Below are 26,910 nucleotides of genomic sequence, written 5' to 3'. Positions count from 1 at the left end.
GGGCTTGCCACAAATTCAAGCCACATATGTAATTTTAAGTGGTGTAGAAACTACATTAGGAAAGGAAAAAGAAACAGTCAATGAATTTCAACAGTACATTTTATTTAACCTGATTTATCAAAAATATTATTATTTCACAGTTTAATCAGTATTTAAAAATGTTAAGACAGTTTATGTTCTCAGTTTTTCTTAGTAAGTCTTCTGAATTAAACATATTTTGTAATTTCAATGCATCTAAATTTGGAGCAGCCACATTTCAGGTGCCCAGTAGCCACATGAGCTAGTGACAGCACAGCAATGTTCATGTGATTTGATCATACAAACCAGGGTGCTACTGAGAGTGAGAGAGCATGCTGCCCATAATTATGCCAGGACAACAAGACGAAATCTGGACAGTCACCGTCATTAAAAAAGCAGCAATTGTCTGTTTGGTCAGAAGTAATGAGGCCATACAAAAGTTAGAAGATTATAGATACATTTTTATATGTGTGTGTGTGTATATACACATGTATGTATATATACATACATATAAGTGTTATATAGATTTTATATATGTGTATATGTAATCTATATATTTATATCAAAATATGTTTATAATTCAATATAGTATACACATATACATATATGTAGGGGCATATATAATTTGTATTTTACACAAATGAAATGTAAGAGAAAATATTGTTTGTTGAATGAGCTTAGAATTTGAAGCAAAGGCACATAATTTTTATATAAGAGGGGTGCAGTCTATACTTGATTTATGGAAAGGATTTAAGGGCATTCATAACACTTGTCCACTGCACACATTCTTACCCATTAATGCTCTAAATTATGTCATCTTGAAATTTAAATATCATATAGGATGATACATATTGAACAAAGAGCCAATATATCCTTAAGTTGGTGGCCTGTGATAGAGGCTTGTCTATATGGTCTGGATGTTTCTTATCAGACATTTCTGAAGGGTATTAAGCTAAACTTGCCTGACTGCTTTGTAATACCTTCTTTTGCAAAATGTAATGTATGCAAAATAAAAGTGTTATTTACTTTCAATCCTCTAAATTATGGCACAGGATGAAGTCAACCGGCTCTCAGCTCTTCAACCTCAAATTGAACGATTAAAAATTCAAAGTATAGCCCTGAAAGAGAAAGGACAAGGACCCATGTTCCTGGATGCAGACTTTGTGGCCTTTACAAATCATTTTAACCAAGTCTTTTCTGATGTGCAGGCCAAAGAGAAAGAGCTACAGACAAGTAAGTAAACATTCTAAAATGGCTAACTTGACATTTTCCAAATTGGTTATTTGTGGGGAAATCCAGAAAGTACTAACATGAAACAGTAATTTCTGTCCATGGAACCATTTTCCCCACAACCTATATTAAAAAGGAATGAATTACTGGTGTAACAGATATGCTCTCTTTAGATTTTTTTGTCATCATAATAATTCCGTGACTTTGAGAAACAAATAAAACATGTTTTGTATGGGCATAGATTCTCCTTGGTGGGTTGTAGATTTCAAAATCAGATGTTTTGGACATTGAAGAAAATAAAAGAGCAGTTGAGGTCATATGAATAGGCTTTCATTAAGTGTAGCTTGCTGTATGTACAAGGATATTTGCTAGGCATCTTTTAATACTTCTGTCAATTTATCTGAAGAGTGTTATACTTGTAGCATACATGTGGCAACTGAAACTCAGCAAAGGACAAATTATTCTTTGGGCTACATTTTACTACTGGATCACTATAATTACATAAATCCTATTTTTTCCTTTGATGATAAAAGATAAAAGTGGAGCAATTATGCAAATTCATACCATGTGAGTAGCAAATTTTTCAAGATGTTTCTTTTGTCTCTCATTGAATTGCTTTAATAAGATGATGTTAATACATAGTATCTGCTCCAAAATATCTCTACTCATCAACTTAATTTTAAGACAAAAATTCTTTTCAGAGAGAGATTAATGACCACCTTTATGGAATAGTAAATGGATTTTTGGTTGACTGTATACACGCATATATATGTTCATGTGCACACACAAAGAATTATAAAGTAAAATTGGGTTTGAAGGCATTAAGATAAAAGTATTTTTTGAAAAAAAATCTCTTCCTCAAATTTGTTATGGGAAGCACAGGAACATATGTTTGTTTTCTACTAAAACTTTAATTAGTTGGAAAATACATTATCCTATTGCTTTTCTTTGTAAATATTTAAAGAATTCACCATATAATATCATTTCCAGAATTAATGTAGTGATGCACAAAGCTTTTCTCATTTCCCAGCTTTTCATTTTTACAAAAATGAAATGAACTAAATAAAGCAAAGGATAACTACTTTTTTTTTTTTTTTTTTTTTTTTTTTTTTGTACTTCAAAGACGTTTTTGCTTAGGGATTTATTTTCCTGTCAGGTAGTAAAGCTTTATAAATAATACCAGCTCCCTCTAGTGGATTTCAGTATACTTGTTGCTGTGCCTCTGTAAAATCAATTTGGGAAAATATTTTAAATGTCCTAGATTTTCAAATACTGACCTATTTAACACTAATGTATTTTAACTTGTCATAAAATACATAAACTTCCCTTAAAGTTAAATATATTTAGTGGCTAGACAAAAGCTGTTGGGCAAAGGAGTCTTTTCAGTGGAAAATTATTTTAATCTATATATACCTCTTAATTATATTAAAGTTCAGCTTTTTATCGTTTACTTTAAAGATGTTCAGAATAGCAATTGATAATCATGGAGATTTATCTATGATGTTACAGTATAAATATATAATAATATATAATCTCTATTCATACAGCTATCCATCCATCCATCCATCCATCCATCCGTATCATGTCTTCTCTTTTTTTAATTTCATACCTACAAATGATGATTGTTTATAAAACTTCCCAACTTTTTCACTCCATTTATATTTGAATAAATTCTCCTCATTTCCACTTTACCAACACATCTTTAATGTTATTATTCACCCTTTTGGAATGCTTGTCTAGGTATTGATAAATAACCCTTTAAATATGGAATATATATAGTGAATGAAAACATGTAGCATATCAAATTATGTAGCAGTTTATTTTGTTAATTTGTAATTATTTGAAATAATTGCACATGTGTGTGCATTATCCCCAAACTGGTAACATAGAGTAAATCTCATGGCTTGTATTACTCCACGGTACTTTGGACATATTAAGTCTTCAGCAAATAAGAGCTAGTAGAAGTGCCTAGGCATCCATAGTGACATTTATTTCCTCTTTACTTTTATAATCTAGCTTTTCTCACAAAAATCTGGCTTTTGAAATATATTTCCCGTGGTGAAAATTGATATAAGGAGTTGGTGGTTGTTACCTGACAGATGTGATAGGAGAAAATAATATAAAAAGATACAATTCTTTCTATTTTCAAAGTACTTTTAAGTCTATAAATAACTAATTTATACATTATTTTACCTAACCCTCAGAGAAACACATTGAGTATATGTTTTTATTACACCAATGTCACAAATAACCTAATGAGGTTTGAATAACTAAAAGGATGGATATGGGATGCTATATAACTAGATCATACACATGAATGTTCTTAACAACATTATTCATAATAGCCGAAATGTAGAATAAACCCAAATGTCCATCAACTGATGACTATATAAAGAAAATGGGCACATCTATACAATGCAATGTTATTGTGTAATAAAAAGGGATGAAGCACTGATACACACTACAGCATGGATTACTCTTGAAGACATTATGCTAAGTGAAAGAAGCCAGTTACAAAAGATCGTATATTATATGATTCTATTGATATAAAATGGCCACAGTAGGCAAATCTGTAGAGGCAGAAATACGATTAGTGGTTGCCTAGGTCTTGGAGGATGAGGGGGCGGAATTGTCTCCCATGACAATTGATAAAATGCTTTTCTAGAAATTGAAAACCAGAAAACCCATGCTGCATGCTAGATGAATATAGAAATACAGCACCAGGTTTGTTATATATAATTGTACAAAAAGGAAAAATGAAACCTTATTTTTAAATGTAAATAAGGGAAAAATTGTTATGTAATTTCAGTTTATTTCATTAGCAATGTGGAAAACATGTCAAAAACATTATTAGGAATTTTGTTCATTTGGCTTAGCTTTGCAGAAATGGAGAAGATGACAGTATTAGTTATGACAAAGCCAGTGTTTCATGTTCTAAATTTTCAAAATGATTCTCTTCTGTTCTCCACCATTAGACTGCTTTCAGAACAGTGTCTTGCTCACTCATTCACTAATAAATTCAAGAAATATTTTTGAACACCTGGTATGTGCCATAAAAGTGCTGGGCACTAGGTAATGTACTTGGTGGAGAAAATCTAGAGCAGTATTATGTCTTCATGGAGCTTATAGAAAAAAAGATAATAAAATTGAATATCTGAATGTTGTTTTAGATTACAATCACTTTGGGGTCTGAAACCGTGATTCTAGAAAGATGATGTTAGAACCAAACCTGTAGAATGTGCAGATGCTAGCTGTGGGATAAGTTGGAGAAAGGACATTAAAAGAAATGGAAAGAAACCCAAATGGCCAAAGGTGAGAATAAGGGCTTGGCATATCCCAAAGACATAAGGGAGGCCAGAAGGTCTGGAACCTAACAAATCTTGGAAATATTAGGACAAGATGAGGGTAGAATTCCTCAAGATCCCCATAAACTTCTATAAAAGTTTGGATTTTTAGGAGCAGTTGACATTTTCAAAATTTCAGTTGAGGAAGTTAAGTAACCTTATTTGCATTTTTGAAAAACTCACCCTCTAGCTGGTATGTGAGAAAGAAATGGAATACAAGTCTGAGGAGAAGCAGGGAGATATGTGGGAAGAATAGCCACACAGGGGAGAGTCCGGTGAAACTTAAGCTACAGTTGTGATAAGATAAAGAAAAATCAGTGCAACCCTTGAAAAGGTGATGATCAGAGGAGGCGTAGCAGGGAAGATTCTTGCCAGAATTGCAACAAAATAACTTTTGCCTCTTACAGAGACTGTAGAAGAAAATTTTAGGGTAGCCAGCAAGGATGCTCTCCATGGTCATAATTTCAAGCTCTGTGGTTAGTCTTTACCCCTCCCTGTTAAGATGCTGAGACTGGGAATTTAAACGAAGATTTGTCTGAACTAACTCTTCTAGCTACAGGTCAGAAAATTGACCTAAATTTCTTTTTTAAAATATCAATTTTTTTATTTTAAAATTTAATTTTTAACACATCTAGGCAAAGGAATCTTTTATTCCAGTAGACACATACTCTGTTGCATTGTTCCTTCACTCCTGAATCCAGATAAACTATCCATAAACCCCTTCTTTAAAAATATTGTGTTATTTTTATCAATACCAACAAGAGCAAGAATAGCGGAAATATTTGTTTAAGCAAGCTATGTGCTTATTATTGTGAGATAAAATAGTTGTTCACTGACCTCAAGAATCATGGGAAAACTTGCTAAATGCCAAGTTAGAGCAATATACATATATATGTATATACATATATATGTATGTGCATGTATGTATATAAAATTTATGTGGCAGGAACCTCATACTTTTTTCCAAAATGGCTGTACTAATTTACATTCGCACCAACAGTGAACAAGTGTACTTTTTTCTACAGCTTCCCCAACATTTATCATCCGTCATTTTGAAAATAGCCTTGCTAATTTCAACATGTTTAAGGTGTTATGTCTTTGTGGTTTTCACATTTTTCTGATGTTTAGAGATGTTGAGCATTTTTTTGACATATCTGTTGGCCATTGGTACCTCTTATGTTGAGAAATGTCTGTTCAGGTCCCTTGCCCATTTTTTAAATCAGGAAACTTGTTTTCTTGCTGTTGAGTTGTTTGAGTTTTCTAAATATATTGGTTATTAGCTCCTTAACAGATATGTGATTCACAAATATTTTCTCTTGATATGTGAGCTGTCTCTTCACTCTGTTAATAGTTTCCTTTCCTGTGCAGAGACTTTTCAGTTTGATGCCAACTAATTTGTCTGTTTTTGCTTTTATTGCCCATGCCATGTTCATTTCAGCATTATTCATAACAGCCAAGATACGGAAACAACCTCAGTGTCTATCACAGGATTAATGGATAAAGAAAACGTGCCATATATATGTGTGTATATATGTACATATGTATACACACATATATATGTACACACATACATATATATATATGGTGATATATATATAATATATAGTGATATTTATATATTCCAATGTCTATATATGGTATATATACAAAATGAAATACTATACAGCCTTTAAAAAGGAGTTTCTATCACTTGCCACCATGTAGATGGAAATGGAGGACATTATGCTAGCTGAAATGAGCCAAAGAAAGACAAATACTATATAGTCTCACTTATATGGGGAATCCAAAAAAGTCAAATTATAGAAACAGAGAATAGAAAGGTAGTTACCAGAGACTAGAAGGAAGAGGAAGGTTGGGAAGAGAAGGTGTTAATCAAAGGCTAGAAAGCTTTAGTTAGACTGGAGGAATAAGTTGTAGTGATCTCTTGTACTGCATGGTGGGAACAGTTAATAAAAATCTATATTTCAAAATTGGTAAAAGAATACATTTTAATATCTTCACAAAAAAGATAAGTTGGTGAGGTGATGAATATGTTAATTAGCCCAAGTGAATCTCTTTACAATGCATACATAAATCAAAACATCACGTTATACCACATAAATACACAGAATTATTATTTGTCAGTTAAATATAAAATAGATTAACAGGATATTTTGAAGACATTATGGCTAAGTGAATAGAGCTACTTTTAGCAAAAAGTGAAAAAGGGAAAATTCACCAAAAGAAAAAAAAAACTCTTACATTCTGATAAATATTTCAGTATCATGGTAGTTTACAGTTACACAAAGTTGGTTAGAAAAATGCAGTTGAACTGGAAAATAAATCAGTTGTCCAGAAGGTGAATAATAGAGTGGTACTTATGAAAATGACCTCAAGTTCACTTGGTTCATTTGACTTTTATGACTTTTAAAAGAAAATCTAACGTGATCTTAGATAAAATTCCTATAAACCCATCTGTTTTACTCATGTCAGACCACACCTGAAACCCTTTGTAAAAATGGAGCCTGACCAACAGGGACTTTCAGCAGAACAAGTGGCATAAGCAAAAATACATGAAGCAATTAAATGACGTATTTTTATTGGAGGATAGAATATTGATTTTGATTGAAAACTGGGCTAAAATCTTGATTGAATTCCCAATCACAAAGATCCTTGTATTTCAAACTAAGGAAACAACTTATATGTTGGCGTTAGAAATTCAAGTTATATTCAGACTTCTTTGCACTTCTAATTATCTGAAGAAACATTTATAGTATGTTAATCATCATATATTGTAGGTCCTGTCTTATTTCTTGACACCTTTGTCAGTGTTCACATTTTAGAGAAATGCTTACTTTTGTCATTTTCTATGGTATTTAATAAAGTTTGGAAACTTTGCTGGTTGTATTGTCTCTGAGACTTTAGATTGATCATGGGGAATAAGAACAAGTTCGGCATACGGTTGGCAGGGAATTAAAGGCTCAAGTTGAGTATTTTTCCAAAGTACATATATGTCATGACTTCTTCTTCTATACATACGTGCAATGCATTGTTTTCCCCCACAGGTAATGATGGGGAATTTAAGTTGGAATTGATTTCATAGTCACAGCATGACTCTTTTTTGAATGTATATGTATATATTTTATTGCACTTTAGGTTATGCAGTACATGTGCAAAACATGCAGGATTGTTGCACAGGTACATACATGGCAATGTGGTTTGCTGCCTCCAACCCTGTCACCTATATCTGGCATTTCTCCTCCTGTTATCCCTCCCCAACTTCCCTATCCCCCGCTGTCCCACCCCTATTCTACCCCAACAGCACCAGTGTGTGATGCTCCCCTCCCTGTGTCCTTGTGTTCTCATTGTTCAACACCCACCTATGGGTGAGAACATGGGGTGTTTGTTTCTCTGTTCTTGTGTCAGTTTGCTGAGAATGATGGTTTCCAGATTCATCCATGTCCCTACAAAGGACACGAACTCATCCTGTTTTATAGCTGCATAGTATTCCATGGTGTATATGTGCCACATTTTCCTTGTCCAGTCTATCATCAATGGGCATTTGGGTTGGTTCCAGTTCTTTGCTACTGTAAACAGTGCTGCAATGAACATAAGTGTGCATGTGTGTTTATAATAGAATGATTTATAATCCTTTGGATATATACCCAGTAATGGGATTGCTGGGTCAAATAGAATTTCTATTTCTAAGTCCTTGAGGAATCGCCACACTGTCTTCCACAATGGTTGAACTAATTTACACTCCCACCAACAGTGCTTTTAAATGCTGTCCCTATTAAGACTACTAACATATCATCTCTTTCTCTCCCCAAATGAATTACATGGGAGCCTTCTCCAGCTTCTATATAAGTACTATCCAATAGAAAAATAATGGGAACCATATATTAATTTTAAATGTTCTAGAAACCATATTGGCAGATGAACAGGTAGAAGTCATTTCGAAATATTGTTTCAACATAGAATCAAAATTTTGAAATGTAAAAATAGTTCTACATTCTTTTTGTACTAACTCTCCAATATTTCACATTTCTTTATATGTACGGAACATCTCAATTCAAACTGCCCACATTTCAAGTGCTCACCGGTCATGTAGCCATTCGCTACCTTATTCGATGGCATAGCTGTCTTCTCTCTACTCTGTACATTGTCTGATGTTTCAGTGCCTATTTTCTGAGTAGTTCTATTTTTTAAGAGGACAGAGTTTTTTTTTCCGTGAAATGTCATGTATAACCGACTGCTCTGAGATCTCATTATCATGATAGTTATATCTTTCTGAATTTTCACTATAAGTCTCTGTTTATCTTGCTTTCCAGTTAAAGGAGTTTGTCCTTGACATAGACTAACGTGTATTAAAAAACCTAACACCTAATTTCATCCTTAGTGCTTTTGTTTATGACAAAATATTCTTGCTTTGCCTCTTTCGGTTTGTCCTTTGCTCTCCTCTTCTTTTCCCTTTAGCCTCTTCCTCTTTTAAGAGTTGGTTAGAGACAAGCAGTTTTTAAACAAAAGGTACAGAAAACATCTTTTTCTATTCCTCTACTATAATTTTAGATGTCAGCTTGCCTATACTTTATCAGTTCCATCCTTCACATATTAAATGTCTAGATATTAATGGAATATATATATATATATATATATACACACACATATATATATTTAGTTTTCAAGACAAATGGTAGCATAGAATAGGAGCCCTTCATTTTTATTTCCCAATAATTTACAGCATGTGCTTCCAAGCTTGCAATCACTTATATTAATTTACATTTTGTTGAATATATTTCGCTAATAACATTAAAAAGATATCTGCATTTTTAAATGGTGCTTTAGCAACAGAATAGTAAGTGTCATAAGAATACTTTCTTTTGAGGTAAAACCCATATTTATAAGCAATATATTGGTTAAATGTTAAATCTTCATGCCATGTTTTTCATGATTCTGGGCTGAGTCAAAGGATGTCAGTAGAATTGAGGTCTTTTAAGATGGTAGGTTTTTATATTGGATATGTTTATTGTCTTATTGCAGTCAGTAAAGATAAACTTAACTGTTGGATTATTAATCTCTATTTCTACATAAAAAGAAAAAAGTGAATTTCCCTAGATGGAGCTGATGTATTTCTGCTCCTATGTTGGGATCACAAGGGCAGCATCTACATGTATCTCTCTGACTAGTAGGTAGGCCAGCTCATACTGAGTCTGCCCTTGGGTACACTGGGTTCTACGTAAAACTTTTTCTTTCAACTTATCTGAAACAGATTTAGAATTCTCCACTGGCATGCATGGTTTGAATGAGATATTCTACACAGTTGCAAATTTCTCAAGCATTTCCTGAACCTTGATAGCAATCCTTGCAGTCATTACCTGGCGTTGCTACATTCCACATAAGAAAAGCATAAAAAGAAATTGCAATATTTATGTTTGTAGGTGTGTGCATTTTTTGTTTGTTTTGTTTTCCAGCTTGCCTCAGAAATTGTATTAGATGAACAGATTCCCAAACTAATCTCTGGAAGTGTATGTCTTAAAACAAAGCTACAAAAGAATTTCCAACAGATTTGAAATGATCAGCTTCAAATGAATTTAAAACCAATTTAGGATGAAGGTTAGCATGCAAGGAGGAATTGAAAATATGTATGTTTTAATTATAGTTTACCATTATGAAACGATTACTGTGAAATTCAGTTGTTGGATCGTTTAGCATAGATACATGCAATAAATATCATAAAGATTTGTTGAATAGAAGACTAGTAGCAAATGAGAGGATCTCATCTCAGATATGTTGCCCATCTTTGGCACTCAGAAGTAATTGACAGATAATCAGCCACCCTCAATTTTGTTAGGTGCTGGAGAATGGATTGAATGAAAACTATGAGCTTTGAATTATGACTAAAATAAAATTATAGCTTTATATTATAACCAGTGCTTATAATTCAGAGGAAAATATTGCATTCTCAGTGAGTTTGAAATGGTTGTAAATTTAGTATTTTCCATTTAAACATGTTAAACATACACCTTCACTGTTAAAAATACTGGAGTTAATGAATTAATACATTCTGTGAATATGTAAATAATGACAGCATAAACACATTGCAAAAGTTAGGTGATTTTAATCATATTTAAGATGTATGTAAAGGACATGTGTGGTGGTCCATACCTGTAATCTCAACACTTTACAAGGCTGAGGCAGGAGGATTGCTTGAGTCCAGGAGTTTGAGACCATCCTGGGGAACAAAGGGAGACCTCATCTTTATGAAAAATAGAAAAAAATTAACCTGGCATGGTGGCACATGCCTGCAGTCCTAGCTATTCAGGAGGCTGAGATGGGAGGATCAGTAAGCCTGGGAGGCCGAGGATGCAGTGAGCCATGATTGCACCACAGCAATCCTGCCTGGGTGACAGAATGAGACCTTGTCTTAAAGAAAAGAAGATGTATATGATTAATCTTTATTACCTTAGGGTATAACTTTTTAAAATACAGCTTATATTTTACTGGTCGATAAACTAAACTTTGAGAAAATATAGCTCACTTAGTAGGACATTTCTTCATTGTTTCCTGATGTCCTGTATCATCTCTATAATTTTGTGAAGTAATTTTTTCTACACTTTCCACTTTTATAAGTAGTTCTGTCTTCTGTCAAAACAGAGTGGAATTTTGGTTTAGCTCTCAGTGGGAGGACTTCAAGTCTTCTTCCTAAATACCGATCAGAAGTTATATGGAAAACGATTAATGGTTCAGAAACTGAAGTGTTTCAGTTTTCATTAAACAGAAGTAAAAAAGTAGACATTAGTTCAAGTGCAATTAAAAAAAATTTTATGAAGCTTATGATCCATCCAACATACTGCTTTGTGTCTGCCCATAGTCCTCTCTCCTTCCAGATCATTTGCAGAAACGACATCTCAGACGCAATCATTTGCTTCTTTGTAACTAAATACTCCTTTACTTCACTGCTATTTATAAGGTCTCTTTTGGCCTTTATTTATTAATAATCATCTAGTATTCAAATAAATGCATCTGTTACTCTCATCACTCCTCTTCAGCATAGTACTTGAAATCCTAGCTAGAGTAATCAGACAAGATAAAGAAATAAAGGGCATCCAGAGCAGTAAAGAGAAAGTCAAAGTATCAGTGTTTGCTGACTATAGGATCATTTACCTCCAAAGCCCTAAAGACTCCTCCAGAAAGCTCCTATAGCTGATAAAATAATTCAGCAAAGTTTCCAGATACAAGATTAATGCACACAAATCAGTAGTTCTTTTTTTTTAAATTGTCCTTTAGGTTCTGGGGTACATATGCAGATCATGCAGGATTGCTGCATAGGTACACACATGGCAGTGTGGTTTGCTGCTTCCATCCCCCCGTCACCTACATCTGGCATTTCTCCCCATATTAGCCCTCCCTGACCTCCCCAACCCCCCTGCTGTCCCTCCCTTCGCTCCCCACAGCAGACCTCAGTGTGTGATGCTCCCCTCCTTGTGTCCATGTGTTCTTATTGTTCAACACCCGCCAATGAGTGAGAACCTGTGGTATTTGATTTTCTGTTCTTGTGTCAGTTTGCTGAGAATGATGGTTTCCAGGTTCATCCATGTCCCTACAAAGGACACAAACTCATCATTTTTTATTGCTGCATAGTATTTCATGGTGTATATGTGCCACATTTGCCTTGTCCAGTCTATCGTCGATGGGCATTTGGGTTGGTTCCAGGTCTTTGCTATTGCAAGAAGTGCCTCAGTGAACATATGTGTGTATGTGTCTTTATAATAGAATGATTTATAATCCTTTGGGTATATACCCAGTAATGGGATTGCTGGGTCAAATGGAATTTCTATTTCTAGGTCCTTGAGGAATCGCCACAGTCTTCCACAATGGTTGAACTAATTTACACTTCCACCAACAGTGTAAAAGTGTTCCTATTTCTCCACATCCTCTCCAGCATCTGTCTCCAAAATTTTCAATGATCACCATTCTAACTGGTGTGAGATGGTGTCTCAGTGTGGTTTTGATTTGCATTTCTCTAATGACCAGTGATGAGCATTTTTTAAATTTTTTTTTTAATTGTACTTTGGGCTCTGGGGTACATGTGCACATCCTGCATCTTGTAGGATTGTTGCATAGGTACATACATGCCGTGGTGGTTTGCTGCCTCCATCCCCAACCCTATCGCCTACATCAGGCATTTCTCCCGGTGTTATCCCTCTCTACCCTCCTTTCCCCACACTGTCTCTCCCGTCCCTTTCCCTCCACCCACCGCCCCCCAACCTAACCCAGTGAGTGTTGTTCCCTTCCCTGTGCCCACATGTTCTCATTGTTCATCACTCGCCTATGAGTGAAAACATACAGTGTTTGGTTTTCTGTTCTTGTGTCAGTTTGCTGAGAATGATGGTTTCTAGATTCATCTATGTCTCTACAAAGGACATGAACTCATCGTTTTTTATGGCTGCATAGTATTCCATAGTGTATTTGTGCCACATTTTCTTTGTCCAGTCTATCATTGATGGGCATTTGGGTTGGTTCCAGGTCTTTGCTATTGTAAATAGTGCCACAACGAACATATATGTGCATGTGTCCTTATAATAGAACGATTTATAATCCTTTGGGTATATACTCAGTAATGGGATTGCTAGGTCAAATGGAATTTCTATTTCTAGATCTTTGAGGAATCGCCACACTGTCTTTCTAATGGTTGAACTAAATTACACTCCCACCAGCAGTGTAAAAGTGTTCCTGTTTCTCCATAACCAGATATTTTAATGATCGCCATTCTAACTGGCATAAGATGGTATCCCAATGTGGTTTTGATTTGCATTTCTCTAATTACCAACGATGATGAGCATTTTTTCATATGTTTGTTGGCCTCATATATGTCTTCTTTTGAAAAGTGACTGTTTATGTCCTTTGCCCACTTCTGAGATATCTTAAGGTTTAGTAAATCTCTCTTTACCTCTGTCAAATTTGCTGTTAAACCCATGCTCTTAGTTCTTATTTTTCACTTACTGTATTTCTTATTCTAGAATTTCTTTTGGATTATCCCTAAAATATGTTACACCCTTTTTATCGTTTACAGTTCTCTGCAGCATTCTCAATCTTGTGTCTAATGTCTTTCAACTTGGCCAGTGTAGCCTCCTAAGTGATATTTCATATATAAACACACACATATACTTTAAAACATATAAACTTGTATGTATATACATACTGTGTATCTCTAATACTTTCCTTAATATACATATTTATATATTATAATTATACATGTAAAATTTTATATATATCTATACACATACACACACACACACACACACACACACATACACACACACGTATATATGCCTCTTAAAAGCCTGTTTTCTCGATTGCAATTGGGATTAACAATGTATACCTCACACGTTTATTATAAGAATTAAGAATGATAATATATATGGGATGATTATGAGAGTTCTTGATACATATACTAAGCATACATAAATGGGCTTTGTTTTGGTAAAATTAGACATGACATGATATAATTTAAAAATCAAGGGCTTTGAATAATGATACTTTTTTTTTCCAAAGGCAAATGATAGCACAGAAAGAGAGTAGCCTTTCAATATCAGATATAATTGGACTCTGCTCGGTTTCTCCAAATACCATCTGTATGACCTTGGGCAAATTACTCAGCTTCTCTGTTTTTCTGTTTTCTGACCTTATCTGTTTTTCTGTTTCCTGACCTTATAAATGAATTAAACAATACAGAATTTATGGGCTGATTTGTGAATTTAATGTAATATATGTAAGGTCTCTGGCAAACACATGTAACAGGAATGTATCTTCATAGTTATATTCAAATATGCATTTCAGATTTTCTAATTTTGCTAATATTTGAAAATAGTAATATGATTGAGTTTGCTGACAATTTAGGAAAACATGGCAAAGTGTGAAACAGTTTATTGATTCTCATCCTTTTTTCCCTTTTGATAAAGTTTTTGACACTTTGCCACCCACGCGCTATCAGGAGACAATGAGTACCATCCGGACGTGGATCCAGCAATCAGAAACCAAACTCTCTATACCTCAGCTCAGTGTCACCGAGTATGAAATCATGGAGCAGAGACTCGGGGAATTGCAGGTTTGTGAAAATTTGAATGTCAAAACAATAAAGCAGTCCTCTTATTTATCAAACAATCACATTGATGTAACCTTTAAATAATAGTAGAATTTAAATAATTGTGGCAAGTATGGTAGTTTGCCCATTGAGCAAAGGAAAATGAGACTTCAAAGTATTATTTATGTATACACTCTCTATTTATGGAGATATATATATATATATATATATATATATATATATATAGGCATATATATATGCTGTTTTTGAAAACAATGATATGATCTATTTATGAAGTATATTTTTAGTTTAGCATGCATTTTCAGACATACTGATTTTGATTATTCGAAAAGCCATGGTGTTATTTACCTCCCTTGCTTCTTTATTTGTAACTCCTCTAACTCTCAAACAGATGGGTAAAATCAGTGCATAGTCATCCTTGGGTATCCATGGGGAATCGGTTCCAGGAATTCCTATGAATATCAGAATTCATAGATGCTCAAGTCCTTTATATACATGGTGTAATATTTGCATATAACTTATGTACATTCTCCGATATATGTTAAATCATCTCCAGATTACTTATGTCTAATACAATGTAAATACTATAAAAATTGTTGTTATACTAGATTATTTAGGAAAGTGACAATAAAAAAAGTCTTACATGTTTAGTAAGGATGTAATTATGTTTTTTCAAGTATTATTTATTAGTAGTTGATTGAATCCACCGATTCAGAATCCACAAATATGGAGGGCTGGTTGTGTTTATAAAATTAGTTTAAATTTAAATGTTAATTTTATGTAATATTGTAATGAGAAAGTTGAATTCTAATAGCTACATGTTTTAACATCCTTATATCAGCAAAGATAAAATACTGATATGGGAAATGAAATAAATAATTTATAAAATATTTTAGATACTTTTCCTATTAATTTTAAAATAGTATATCATATAGTCAATAGTTTTCTGTTTCTTTAGACATGAAAACATATTATAGTTCAGAGCTAATATGTGTACTTCAAGAAAAATGTTTTAAAAATTCAAATTTTAACTTTATCATATAGAATCTTTTTCTGTGTGTTGAAATTTTTTTAGGAAATGTATTCAAAGGAATATATACTTAAACAACTTTTGTTATATAGTGTCTATAGTGTCTTATTTAGATATTTATTCTACTATAATACCAAATGGTAGCTGTTTAACCTTTATTTATTTTCTTTTGTTGTAGTTTTTAATGCTTGGCAGAATGATTCCAAAGTTTATTTGGAAAAATGTGTGGCCTAATAGAACTAATAAACTTTTAAAAATAAGAGTAAAAAACTTGAAACAATAAAGAAAGTGGAGAAAACACATAAGAAAAGGCAATTCGATGAGCAGAAGAAACTATTTCCAGTGAAATAGATAGCGAGGAAAGAAAATAATTGTTCATAAATATTATCAGGAAATGTATTAAGTAACAAAAAAATGAGGTTTCAACATTTTCCCCAAAGTTACAACAAAATAAAAACCACATATAATCAAATGTTCAAGAAATGTGGGTAAGCATAAACTTTGGAAAATTTTTAAAATAATAATGTTATAAAACTTTAGGTGGAGAAGCATAAAAATCAATGGAAGCACTCACAAACATTGTAAAAATACCAGAGACAATTTTGAAGAAATATGATACCAAGAAAATTTTTTTTCTGTAAGGAAGAAAGTCTTGAATAACGCAGACTTCAAAAGGAGATATATATGCATAATAATCCTATGAATAATTGTTACTTAAATTGTAACTGAAGAAGTAAAAAAATTCATAAAATGGGTTATCTTTTTAGCATACTAAATTGTGTTCACACACAAAAATGATGTAAGTACAGATTTGGAAGTGAAGAACAAAAAATTCTCTCTTACTTCTGGAAATGTAAATTCAATATAAATTTTACTGGAGTTAACTCTTCAGTGCATCCCAATAACATACAAGTACATTAATGTAATTTCCATGAAGTCTATATCTTACAAAAATAATCACAATCTACTCAAAGATATAAATGGAACTTGAGATAAATAGGACATTGATTGATAGATGAATGGGTGGCTAGATAAATAGATAGAGATAAACATAATTTACAAGAGTGGAAAACTAGAAATTAAATTGTAGAGCTAATGATGGAAGTTGTTAAACTAGAGAAGCCATTACAATTTTTGTTTTTGAAAAATATCCAATGACATGGGCAAATGCTGACAATAAAATACCTAGTTCAAAATGTAGTTACATGCTAGATATTATCTAAATAATCAGTCATAGGGGAACAATTTTAAAAAGTAAAATAAAAGTGAAGTTAAAAAAGTAAAGCAAAAAAAATTAATTACCATGAAATAGTCATAGAATACTATGAAACTATAAAAGTTAGATGTTTGCCAAATTTTTGGTTGCTATAGGTCACATTATATGAGAAAGAACAACTGTCTATGTGTGCATATAATATGATTATATATTTAATATTTAGCTATACATAGAAAAAATTGAAAAGTTCTATAAAATCCTAGTAGTTCTCTTTTTTCCACTTTTAATCATGAGCCTTTATTATTTTATAAAGAGAAAGCAACATTTAAGTAAATATTATATAGGGGAAGCCTAAACTTGGCATCCTACTATAAGAGATTGCATGTGTTATACAGAATAAGTGTAAATAAATTTTATAAATTTCCTGCAAAATTATCCTTGAATTCCACCATAGTTCTACATAACAGAATAACATTTTTTGGAAATATAAAATATTAAGTACCTAGATTATTCAATAAGTATTTCTATTTCACATATCAATATTATTAGCTATAGCTTTATGTAGAGAGATTAGAGTTTGTTTTTCTGAAAGGTCAGTATAATTAACTTCAATCCCATTAACTTTATCACAAATGCAGTTATTAATATATACACTTAAATCAGCAAAATTATATCCACCAAAACTCTTTGGCTCTGTAAGATACAGTTTTGAGATACATTTGACATTGTTTAGAAAAATACATATGGAGTATTAAATAAAATATCACTAAATAATATGCAAGTTACTCTTAGGGTAATATGTAAAATTTAAATTACCACTAGATGTTTATAACTGTTATAAGATCATCTACTTTGTTTACATATTTGAATCACATAGATTTCATTTTAAGTATAGTAAATTTAACTGAAACTCATCAATTATTAATCATCAATTAGTATAAATGTACTTAATTTTTTTTTTGAGGCTTTACAAAGTTCTCTGCAAGAGCAACAAAGTGGCCTAAACTATCTCAGCACCACTGTGAAAGAGATGTCAAAGAAAGCACCCTCTGAAATTAGCCGCAGATATCAATCAGAATTTGAAGAAATTGAGGGACGCTGGAAGAAGCTCTCCTCCCAGCTGGTTGAGCATTGTCAAAAGCTAGAGGAGCAAATGAATAAACTCAGAAAAATTCAGGTAATTCAAGATTTTACTTTCTACACTCATTTTTCTTTACTTATTTGTTTCCCTAACAATATACTGTAAACTGTAAAGGTACATAAACATTTGAACTCCAGCATCTTTCAAAGTTAGTGATAAGATGAAAAGACATGAGTCTTTTACAAAGGATAGTGATTTACTTATTCCTTCTAAGAAAGGAATAAGAGTTTTCTTAGATTACTTTTTAGAATTAATTTGCTATTTTCACTAATGCCAATAGGAATTAAACATGCTTTTAGTTGAATAATTTTCAGAACCAATCATTCCTTTAGTCTGGTTGTCTTTTAAGTTATAGGTAATCATTTAGCTTATAACAAGAAAACAGTTATGTGTATATACGTTATACATATGTATAATGTAACCATTTTATATATATATATAACTATAGTTTATATATGATTATTTCTTATATTACATTTTGTTTCTGCTGTTTTGCCACTTATAAAAATGTATGATTCAGCTGTGCTTCCTACATGTGCTATTATATATAAAATATGGTGATAGAGTCATATGATTGTATTATATATAAATTCCATTATGTATAATTTCCTATATGTATATGTGTATGAGAAATGTAGGTGTATTAATCTTCTATGACACTCCTAAGAAATTATCACAAATTTAATGGCTTTGAACAACACAAATTTATTATATCACAGTTCTGGAGGTCAGAAATTCAGAATTAGTCTCTGTGGGCTAAAATTAAGGTGTCAGCAGAACTGTTTCTGTTTTGGAGGATTTAAAAGAGAATCTGTTTTATTGGCATTTTTCGCTTCGGTATATATGTGTATATATGTATACACATAAACACATTATTTGTATATACATATAATATATATTCACATACACACGTATAATGGAATTATATATCATGTACATATATACATTATATATAATGTAATCATATATCATATGTGACATGTTACATATGTATATTAATGTTACATATGTAATATATAGTAATAAATTACTTTATCACCATATTTCATATGTAATTATATGCTTAAATTTTAGCACATCACTTGTTTCTCAAACCAAATTCTACTGACTTAATTTGTTTGAATAGTGCCACCATACTAACAACCACTCAAGCTAAAGAAAAACAGTAAACCAAAGATTGCATTAAGGTCTGAAAGCCTAAAATATTTAATGAGGTGAGTAATGTGTACCTTGAGTGGTCATTTATTGTGAAAAATGTTAATGCTGAGAAGGAAATGTCGAAAACATTAAGGTATGATTGAAAAACATTGCAACAAGATGCTTCCAGATTTGAATTCCAGACTAGCTACTTAGCTTTTGTCCTTACCTTTTATAAACCAAAACACTAAGCAAACCTAAAACATTATTTAATGTATAGCATGTCTTTATTTATAAACATATGTGTACACGCATACCTATGTAAATACTGCATGAAGTTATCCCTTATTGGCCAAGACCAGTGGCCCATGAGGGCACAATTACATGGCTCTTGTCATCAGTGAGCCTACATTCTAGTGAAGGAGTAATTTATCTACTCAGTTCCCATGGCATTCCTAACAAATTCAATGGCTTCGAACAACACAAATTTATTATATTAGAGTCCTGGAAGTCAGAAGTTCAGAATTAGTCTCAGTGGGCTAAAATTAAGATGTTGGCAGGACTGTGTCTGTTTTCGAGGCTCAGAGAGACAGTCTGTTTTACTACTAGAAGCTTTTAGCATCTAGAAATTTTTACGTTTTACGTTTTTAGCTTCTAGAAGCATTCCTTGGCTCATGTCCCTATCGTCCATCTTCGAAGTCAGCAGTGTAACATCGTGCAGCATCAATTCATCTTTCCCTCTCTATCTCCATCTCCCTTTCTTTCTATCTCTCCTTCTTTCCTTTCTCTCCCTGTGCTACTCTTTGTTTTGCCTTCTTCTTAGTTAGAACCTTTATGATTACATTATGCCCAGCTGGTTGATCCAGTATAATCTCTCTATCTCAAAATCCTTAAGGTATTCACATCTTCAAAGTCCTTTTTGTCATGTTAGGTAATGTACTCACATGTTTCAGAGATTAGGGTGTGGACATCTTGAGGGTAACATTACTCAGCCTTGTACAGTAAATAAAATAAGCGGTATGGGAAAGTTTATCACAATAAGGAGATCCAACACAAACTCAAAAAAAGGCTTATGAAATATGATTGGAACATAGGTTATCTCTGCTATACATTGAATAGGTAGAATTTAGTTACCTAATAGTGACAAAGAAAGGGTTCTTGACAAAGCATAATAGTGGCATTTTCAATTAACTGGAATAAGTTCAACATTGGGGAGATAATATATCTGGGGATTAATAAAATATTATGGTTGGAAAAATGGTTTGAAAGTAGACAGTGAATAGCCTTGGATGCCACGTTTTACAATCTGGGTTTTAATCTAATGGTGATGAGACTAATAACAATAGCAACAATTTAGTGAGAAAAACTGCTATTGATTATTTTAAAAAGGGAAATATACGATTCCACTTGTGTTTTCAAAACACTACCCTCACAAGATGAAGGAGGAGAGGAGAAGATTACTGGCATCACTGTAGATCAATAATTAGAATGAGGTAAGTCTGAGGCAGATATCAAAACGAGCTAATGCAGTAATGGAGTCAATAGTAAGACGTGAACAAGGACACTGAAGATGTGGAAGAAGAGGAAACGTAGACTTGAAAGATGACAGCAAGGTGATGATGTTGAAGTTATCTGGTTTAGATAAACACTTTAAAAATTATTAATAATCCTATTAAAGGGGAAACTTTCTATGGAGTACATATTTTCAATAGAAATTGAAGTAAAATGGAGGAAAATAACACATGTAGACAGCATATTTGCATCATACTTTTTATAAGTGGGAAAACAGCAGAAGCAAAAGGTAATATGGGAAAGAATCATAGGTGGGAGGTATTGGCTATTTGTAAATGATAAAAGATGATTATTTTTACCTGATCATTACTTCATACTGTTAAATAAAAGCAAAAGCTCTCTCTTTATGACAAAATCTTAGTCTGAAAGTTCCCAACTGGAAGGACTATTTAAACTGTCAACTAGAGAAAACAATTTGTGAAAGTTTGGGTTTAGGGAGGCTATAAAGACACGATTACATTGAGTTTATTGTTCACAGTTTGTTTTATGTACTGTAAGGGCACATTGTTAGTATTCTCATGAGTTGTTTTGTAACTTAAAATTTCTCTAGAGGGGGATATGATTTAATGTTCTCGAGAGTAACATCATAAAACCACATTTGGTAGTAATTTTTTATTTTTAACAATAACAGACTTCGCACACCAGTGCTCATACAGTAGACCATAAAAATGTGGTCTTAGTAAAAATATTCTTTTTCTCAAGAGCTGCTTAGTGACATCCTTTAAACATGGGAATTGTTTTAGGGCTGGTGTTTAGACATCACATGATGATGAATTGTGTTAGAAGTAATCAGCACACTAATCATGCCTTATAATGGGTCACATTTCAGAATCACATACAAACTCTGAAGAAATGGATGGCTGAAGTTGATGTTTTTCTGAAGGAGGAATGGCCTGCCCTTGGGGATTCAGAAATTCTAAAAAAGCAGCTGAAACAGTGCAGAGTAAGATTTTTATGTGATGTCTTTAATATGAGTAATTGTATATGAATATTATTTGGTTAGATCAGTGTTTTATAGCCAGGGTGAATTTTGCCCTCCTCTCCTCAGCAGAGTTTTAAAAAAATGTTTGTAGACATTTTGGATTGTCACAACTGGGTTGGCAGGTAGGGATGGTTAGATGCTACTGGTGTCTAGTAGTTAAAGGACAGAGATGCTGCTAAATATCCTACAGTCCATACAACATCCCTCTACAACAAAGAATTGCACAATCTACCATGTCAGAAGTGCCAGTGTTGAGAAACCCTGGACTAAGTGAGAAACTGACAAAACATTGCCTTTGACTCAGCCTCACTTGATAACATTATTTTACTATAAAATGCAGTATAATTTAAAGGTGAAGAATCCACTGAGCTACTTGTTATTTCTTATGACAAATTATTATTCATACTGTGTTGTTGTTCTCATCATGTATGACATACTGTACTATTATGCGGTTTTGAAATAATATTCATTATACCATTGTCATGCAACATGAAGAAAATAATCTTGCTCTTTAAAGAATTTTATTTACAATACAAGCTAAAAAAAGGAAATCCACCTCACAAATAACCTTCACACCCATTATGCTATAAACAATTTCTGCAATATCCTGTGTTTGAAAATGAAAACACTAATAAAGACAGTAAAGTATGAAGCCATTTTCACACGTTTTTGTAACCAGAAATATTAAATTTCTTTTCTTTTGTTTTTAAGTAGAATACAAATAATTCCCTGCTGCATTTATGCCATAATAACCATTGAACATTTTTTGCAAGACTGTCATGTAACCGCCTATATCAATATCTATGTATCTCAGATTTTAAAAGACAAAAATCCATATGTAATGCCATGAGCCCTAATTTTACATTTTCTAGCTACGTTGCATATCTAATATATGGCAGTAATTTTTTCAGCTGGCTTAAATTGGTTTATTTTCTTAGCTTCTAGTCAATGATATTCAGACAATTCAGCCCAGTCTAAACAGTGTCAATGAAGGTGGGAAGAAGATAAAGAATGAAGCAGAGCCAGAGTTTGCTTTGAGACTTGAGGCAGAACTCAAAGAACTTAACAACCAGTGGGATCACATGTGCCAACAGGTATGGACAATCTCTTTCACTGTGCCTTGCCTCAGTGTAATTAACTAAGATTTCCTAATGTCTTCCTTCACCATTACTTTTGTTTAAGGCTTTGTTCCTATGTTGTTGCTTTAAAGCATAATTAATTCTGGCAAATTAATCTTTTGCCTGGCATATGTAAATATTTTCATAGTATATATTTTAAATAGTACACATTCATCTTATTATGGTGGTAAAATGACTATCTTGAACACAACTGCCATACTGAAAAATGAAATTCTATTTTTTTTTTTTTTTTTTTTGAGACAGAGCCTCGCTCTGTCACCAGGCCCCAGGCTGGAGGACAGTGGTGCAATCTCAGCTCACTGTAACCTCCACCTCCCGGATTCAAGCAATTCTCCTGCCTCAGCCTCCCGGGTAGCTGGGACTACAGGGGAGCGCCACCACACCCAGCTAATTTTTTTTTTTTTTTTTTGTATTTTTAGTAGAGACGGGGTTTCACCATGTTGGCCAGGGTGGTCTCAATCTCTTGACCTCGTGATCCACCCACCTCGGCCTCCCAAGGTGCTGGGATTACAGGCTTGAGCCACCGTGCCCTGCGTGCCCTGCTGAAATCCTATACTTAGTCATTATTTCCTATCAATGTTTTCTTCAGAATATAAATGTATAATAATAAGAGGATTAAGAAAAATACATTACACAGAGATATTCGGTGCAAAATAAAATGAATCGGTAATATATGTGTATGTAGAAATAGGGTAAATAATGTTTACTTCTGATTAACATTTTCAAGTTTGGCATTTTTGATACATTTATTTTATGTTTTGAGACAGGGTCTCCTGTCACCTAGGCTGGAGTGCAGTGGTGTGAACTTGGCACAGTATAGCCTCGACCTCCTAGGCTCAACCAATTCTCCCATGACAGCTCCCCTGAGTAGCTAGAACTATAGGCATGTACCACCATGCCTGGCAGATTTTTTGGTAGAGACAGGGTCTTGCTATGTTTCCCAGGCTCGATTCCTGGTCTCAAACAATGCTTTTGTCTTGGCCTCCCAAAGTGATGGAATTACAGACATGAGCCACCACACCTGGCCTACATTTATTTTTAAATAACAATTAAGATTCAGTAAATGTTAAGAATAGTTGAATTTAAAAAAAAAAAAACACAAAATAACTCTACAGTCACATCTGAGTTCCTCAATTTTCTACAGCAGAATATTTTATCAATTATTTGATTAATAAAATAATATTAAATATACCTATTTTGTATTTGAATATTATAGGTAGTAAGATATATTCACAAATAGTACATATCAAATACTTCTTGTTCAAAAGATAAAATTTTGAACTAGAGCAACGAATACTTTTAAGTTGACCAATGTGTTAGTCCCTGATCATCTGCAGTTTTGCTTTCCATGGTTTCAAAGTCTTGTGGTCAGTTGCAATCCTAAAATCGGTAAGCACAGTAAAAGAAGACATTTTGAGAGGGAGAGAAAGATAATGCATTCTGTTTTATTAGCTGTTAATCTCTTACTACACCTGATTTATAAATTAAATTTTATCATAGGTATGTATAAATAGGAGAAGACTCAGTGTATATAGGATTAGGTACTATCCATGGTTTCAAGCATCTACTGGAGGTCTTGGTATAAATATGTCTTCCACAGATACAGGGGAACTACCGTACCTTTTTGGAAATTAATAGTGAATTTCAGTTTATGTGTTAGAGGCAGTTGGTCTTTTGTTATTGCTAAGTAAACTTTCAAAATGGAAAAGAAGTAATGTCAAAAGGCAAAAGCTACGTTTGAAAATAAAAAAAAAAAAAAGAGAAGGAAAAGGAAAAGTCAAGGCAAATAACTCAGCTAATATAATCACTGACAAAGTTCATTGATTCTACTAATTCACAGATGAGATATCCCTGGATCAGCTAGCTCACGTTCTTCTCCTGAAGTAAGTCAGTGCTAGAAGAGTTGTTCAGGAAAAAAATTAAATGTTACTTAAATAATAGATTATTCCAGTGATGTTTTCCTGAAAGGCCAGTGTGAAATGTATTTGTTTTTTCTTTGTTGAATGTTCTTAATGGATGAATAGAAAGAACATCACCAGTTTATATAGAACCTAGGGAAAAGCAACAGTTAAAAAAAATGTATAAAACCAACAATATTACTAAAATCTCAATGTTTTTACATTTTATAGAAGTGCAATTTTAAAGCCTATCTACTCTCACAATTTCTTAAGACCTTATGTCTGTTATATGTACTAAGAATTTGTTGTTCAAGAGAAATATTTTAAACACATTCATGTGTGGCATAACGAAAAAACTATAGATCCAAGCTATGTTCTCATCTTCATTTTCTAATCTTAGAATAGTTTATATATCTGTGCTTTCCCTTCGGGTATTGCTCTGGCGATGTTCTGACTTTGCAGCCAAATGAGTTAGATTGTGAAAGGAAAGTACCATGTACTCTAGGAGAAGAGGAAGACCATGTAGGAAAAACAAGGAAACCAAATGTGAATATTGTTACCAGTTCAGCGTTCCAGAGAGAATGGAAAGGAAGTGTAAATCTATGCATTATGCAATTATCTGCAGACAAAATAAGGGCGTGATATACTCTCTTGGGTTAAAGATAATTCCTTATTTGTCATTAGATGCCAATATCTGCAAAAACATAAATAATTTGGAACAAAATTGACCAAATATCTGATATATTTGAGGATGCTTTCATATCCCATGATCTAATTTTGGATGTATAAAATGGTTAAGATTAAATTCTAAAGGGTATGTATCTAAGTTTTTAAAAATCTATACTCTAGCTGTTTTTTTTTTAATTATCAAGTATAAGTGGGCCTACAGTAGACATTGTTCTTATTCTCATGGAGATAATAGTTTAGTGGTGAAAATGGAAAGTAAATAGTGACACATTATCACAACAATGCCTGGTTTTAAGTCTTGCCATACACTCTGAAATGTAGCAGTAAGAACCCTTTAAATGAGAGTAACAGGACCAGGAAAACTACTTTCTATTGGGTAGTCAGGAAAGTATTTTCTGAAGAAGCAAAATTAAAACTGATATCTGAGTAGTAAGAACTTGACAATTTGCTGTGTGAAGGAATTTTGAGTAGAAAATGAAGTGGAGGAAACATCTGAGGCAAGAGAGGGCTTAGCATGTTTGAGGAGCTCTAGTTCTATGAGTTTGACTATTTTAGATTCTAGGGAATGGGAAGAAATATTCACAAATCATAAATCTGGCAAGTGATTAATATCCAAAATATATAAGGAGCTTCTAAAACTTTATCAAAAAAATAAAACTAAAAAATAACCTGATTAAAAATGAGCAAAGGACTTGAATAATCATTTCTCTAAAGAATACATGTAAATGGCCAACAGGTATATGAAAAGATATGATCGTGATCATCCAAAAAAATGCACTTAAAAACCACAGTGAGATGCCACTTCATACCAGTTAGAATGGCTATCATCAGAACAAAATAAAATAAAAGGTAATAAGTGTTGGCAAGAATGTGGAGAAAGGGGAAATTTTGTACAGTGTTGGTTGGAATGTAAATTGATACAGCCATTTTGGAAAACAGAATGGAAGCTCCTCAAAAAATTAAAAATAGAATTTCCGTTTGATTCAGCAATCCTACTTCCGGATATATATCCAATGGAAGTAAAATCAGCATCTCAAGGAGGTATCTGCACCCCTATGTTTACAGAAACAATATTCACAGTAGCCAAGACCTGAAAGCAATCTAAATGTATATTGTCAAATAAATAAAGAAAATGTGGTATATGCATATAATGGAATGTTATCTAGCTTTAAAAAAGAAAATTCTGCCATTTGCAATAACATAGATGAACTTGGAGGATAGTATGCTAAGTAAAATAAACCAGACCCACATGGTCAAATACTGGAGAATACTTTTTTTGTGGGTGGAAATGAACAGTGTGTAAGACCAGAAGCTGTGAGATCAGATTGCCTGGGTTTAAATCTATCCACATCATAAACTGCCCGTGTAACTCTAGAAGAGTTGTTTAATCTCTTTGTGCTTCAGTCTCCCAATCTTTAAAATGTGATAATAT

At 33.0% G+C, this 26,910-nt stretch overlaps 1 protein-coding gene across 11 annotated transcripts in view; it reads left to right on the top strand.

Moving 5' to 3' along the window:
* Window positions 1-26,910, top strand: part of DMD (dystrophin) — a 2,282,798-nt gene that overhangs the window by 866,930 nt on the left and 1,388,958 nt on the right. For all 11 annotated transcript variants that reach the window (XM_032285804.1, XM_032285805.1, XM_032285797.1 and 8 more), the window contains 5 exons: window positions 1,071-1,251; window positions 14,534-14,679; window positions 17,887-18,099; window positions 21,602-21,715; window positions 22,693-22,848. In XM_032285804.1, the coding sequence (XP_032141695.1) occupies window positions 1,071-1,251; window positions 14,534-14,679; window positions 17,887-18,099; window positions 21,602-21,715; window positions 22,693-22,848 (810 nt within the window). The remainder of the gene's footprint in view (window positions 1-1,070; window positions 1,252-14,533; window positions 14,680-17,886; window positions 18,100-21,601; window positions 21,716-22,692; window positions 22,849-26,910) is intronic.

Source organism: Sapajus apella, unplaced genomic scaffold, assembly GCF_009761245.1.
Source record: "Sapajus apella isolate SASKATOON/1434 unplaced genomic scaffold, GSC_monkey_1.0 scaffold17, whole genome shotgun sequence".
Lineage (NCBI taxonomy): Eukaryota > Metazoa > Chordata > Mammalia > Primates > Cebidae > Sapajus > Sapajus apella.
This window is presented reverse-complemented; position numbering and strand designations above follow the sequence as displayed.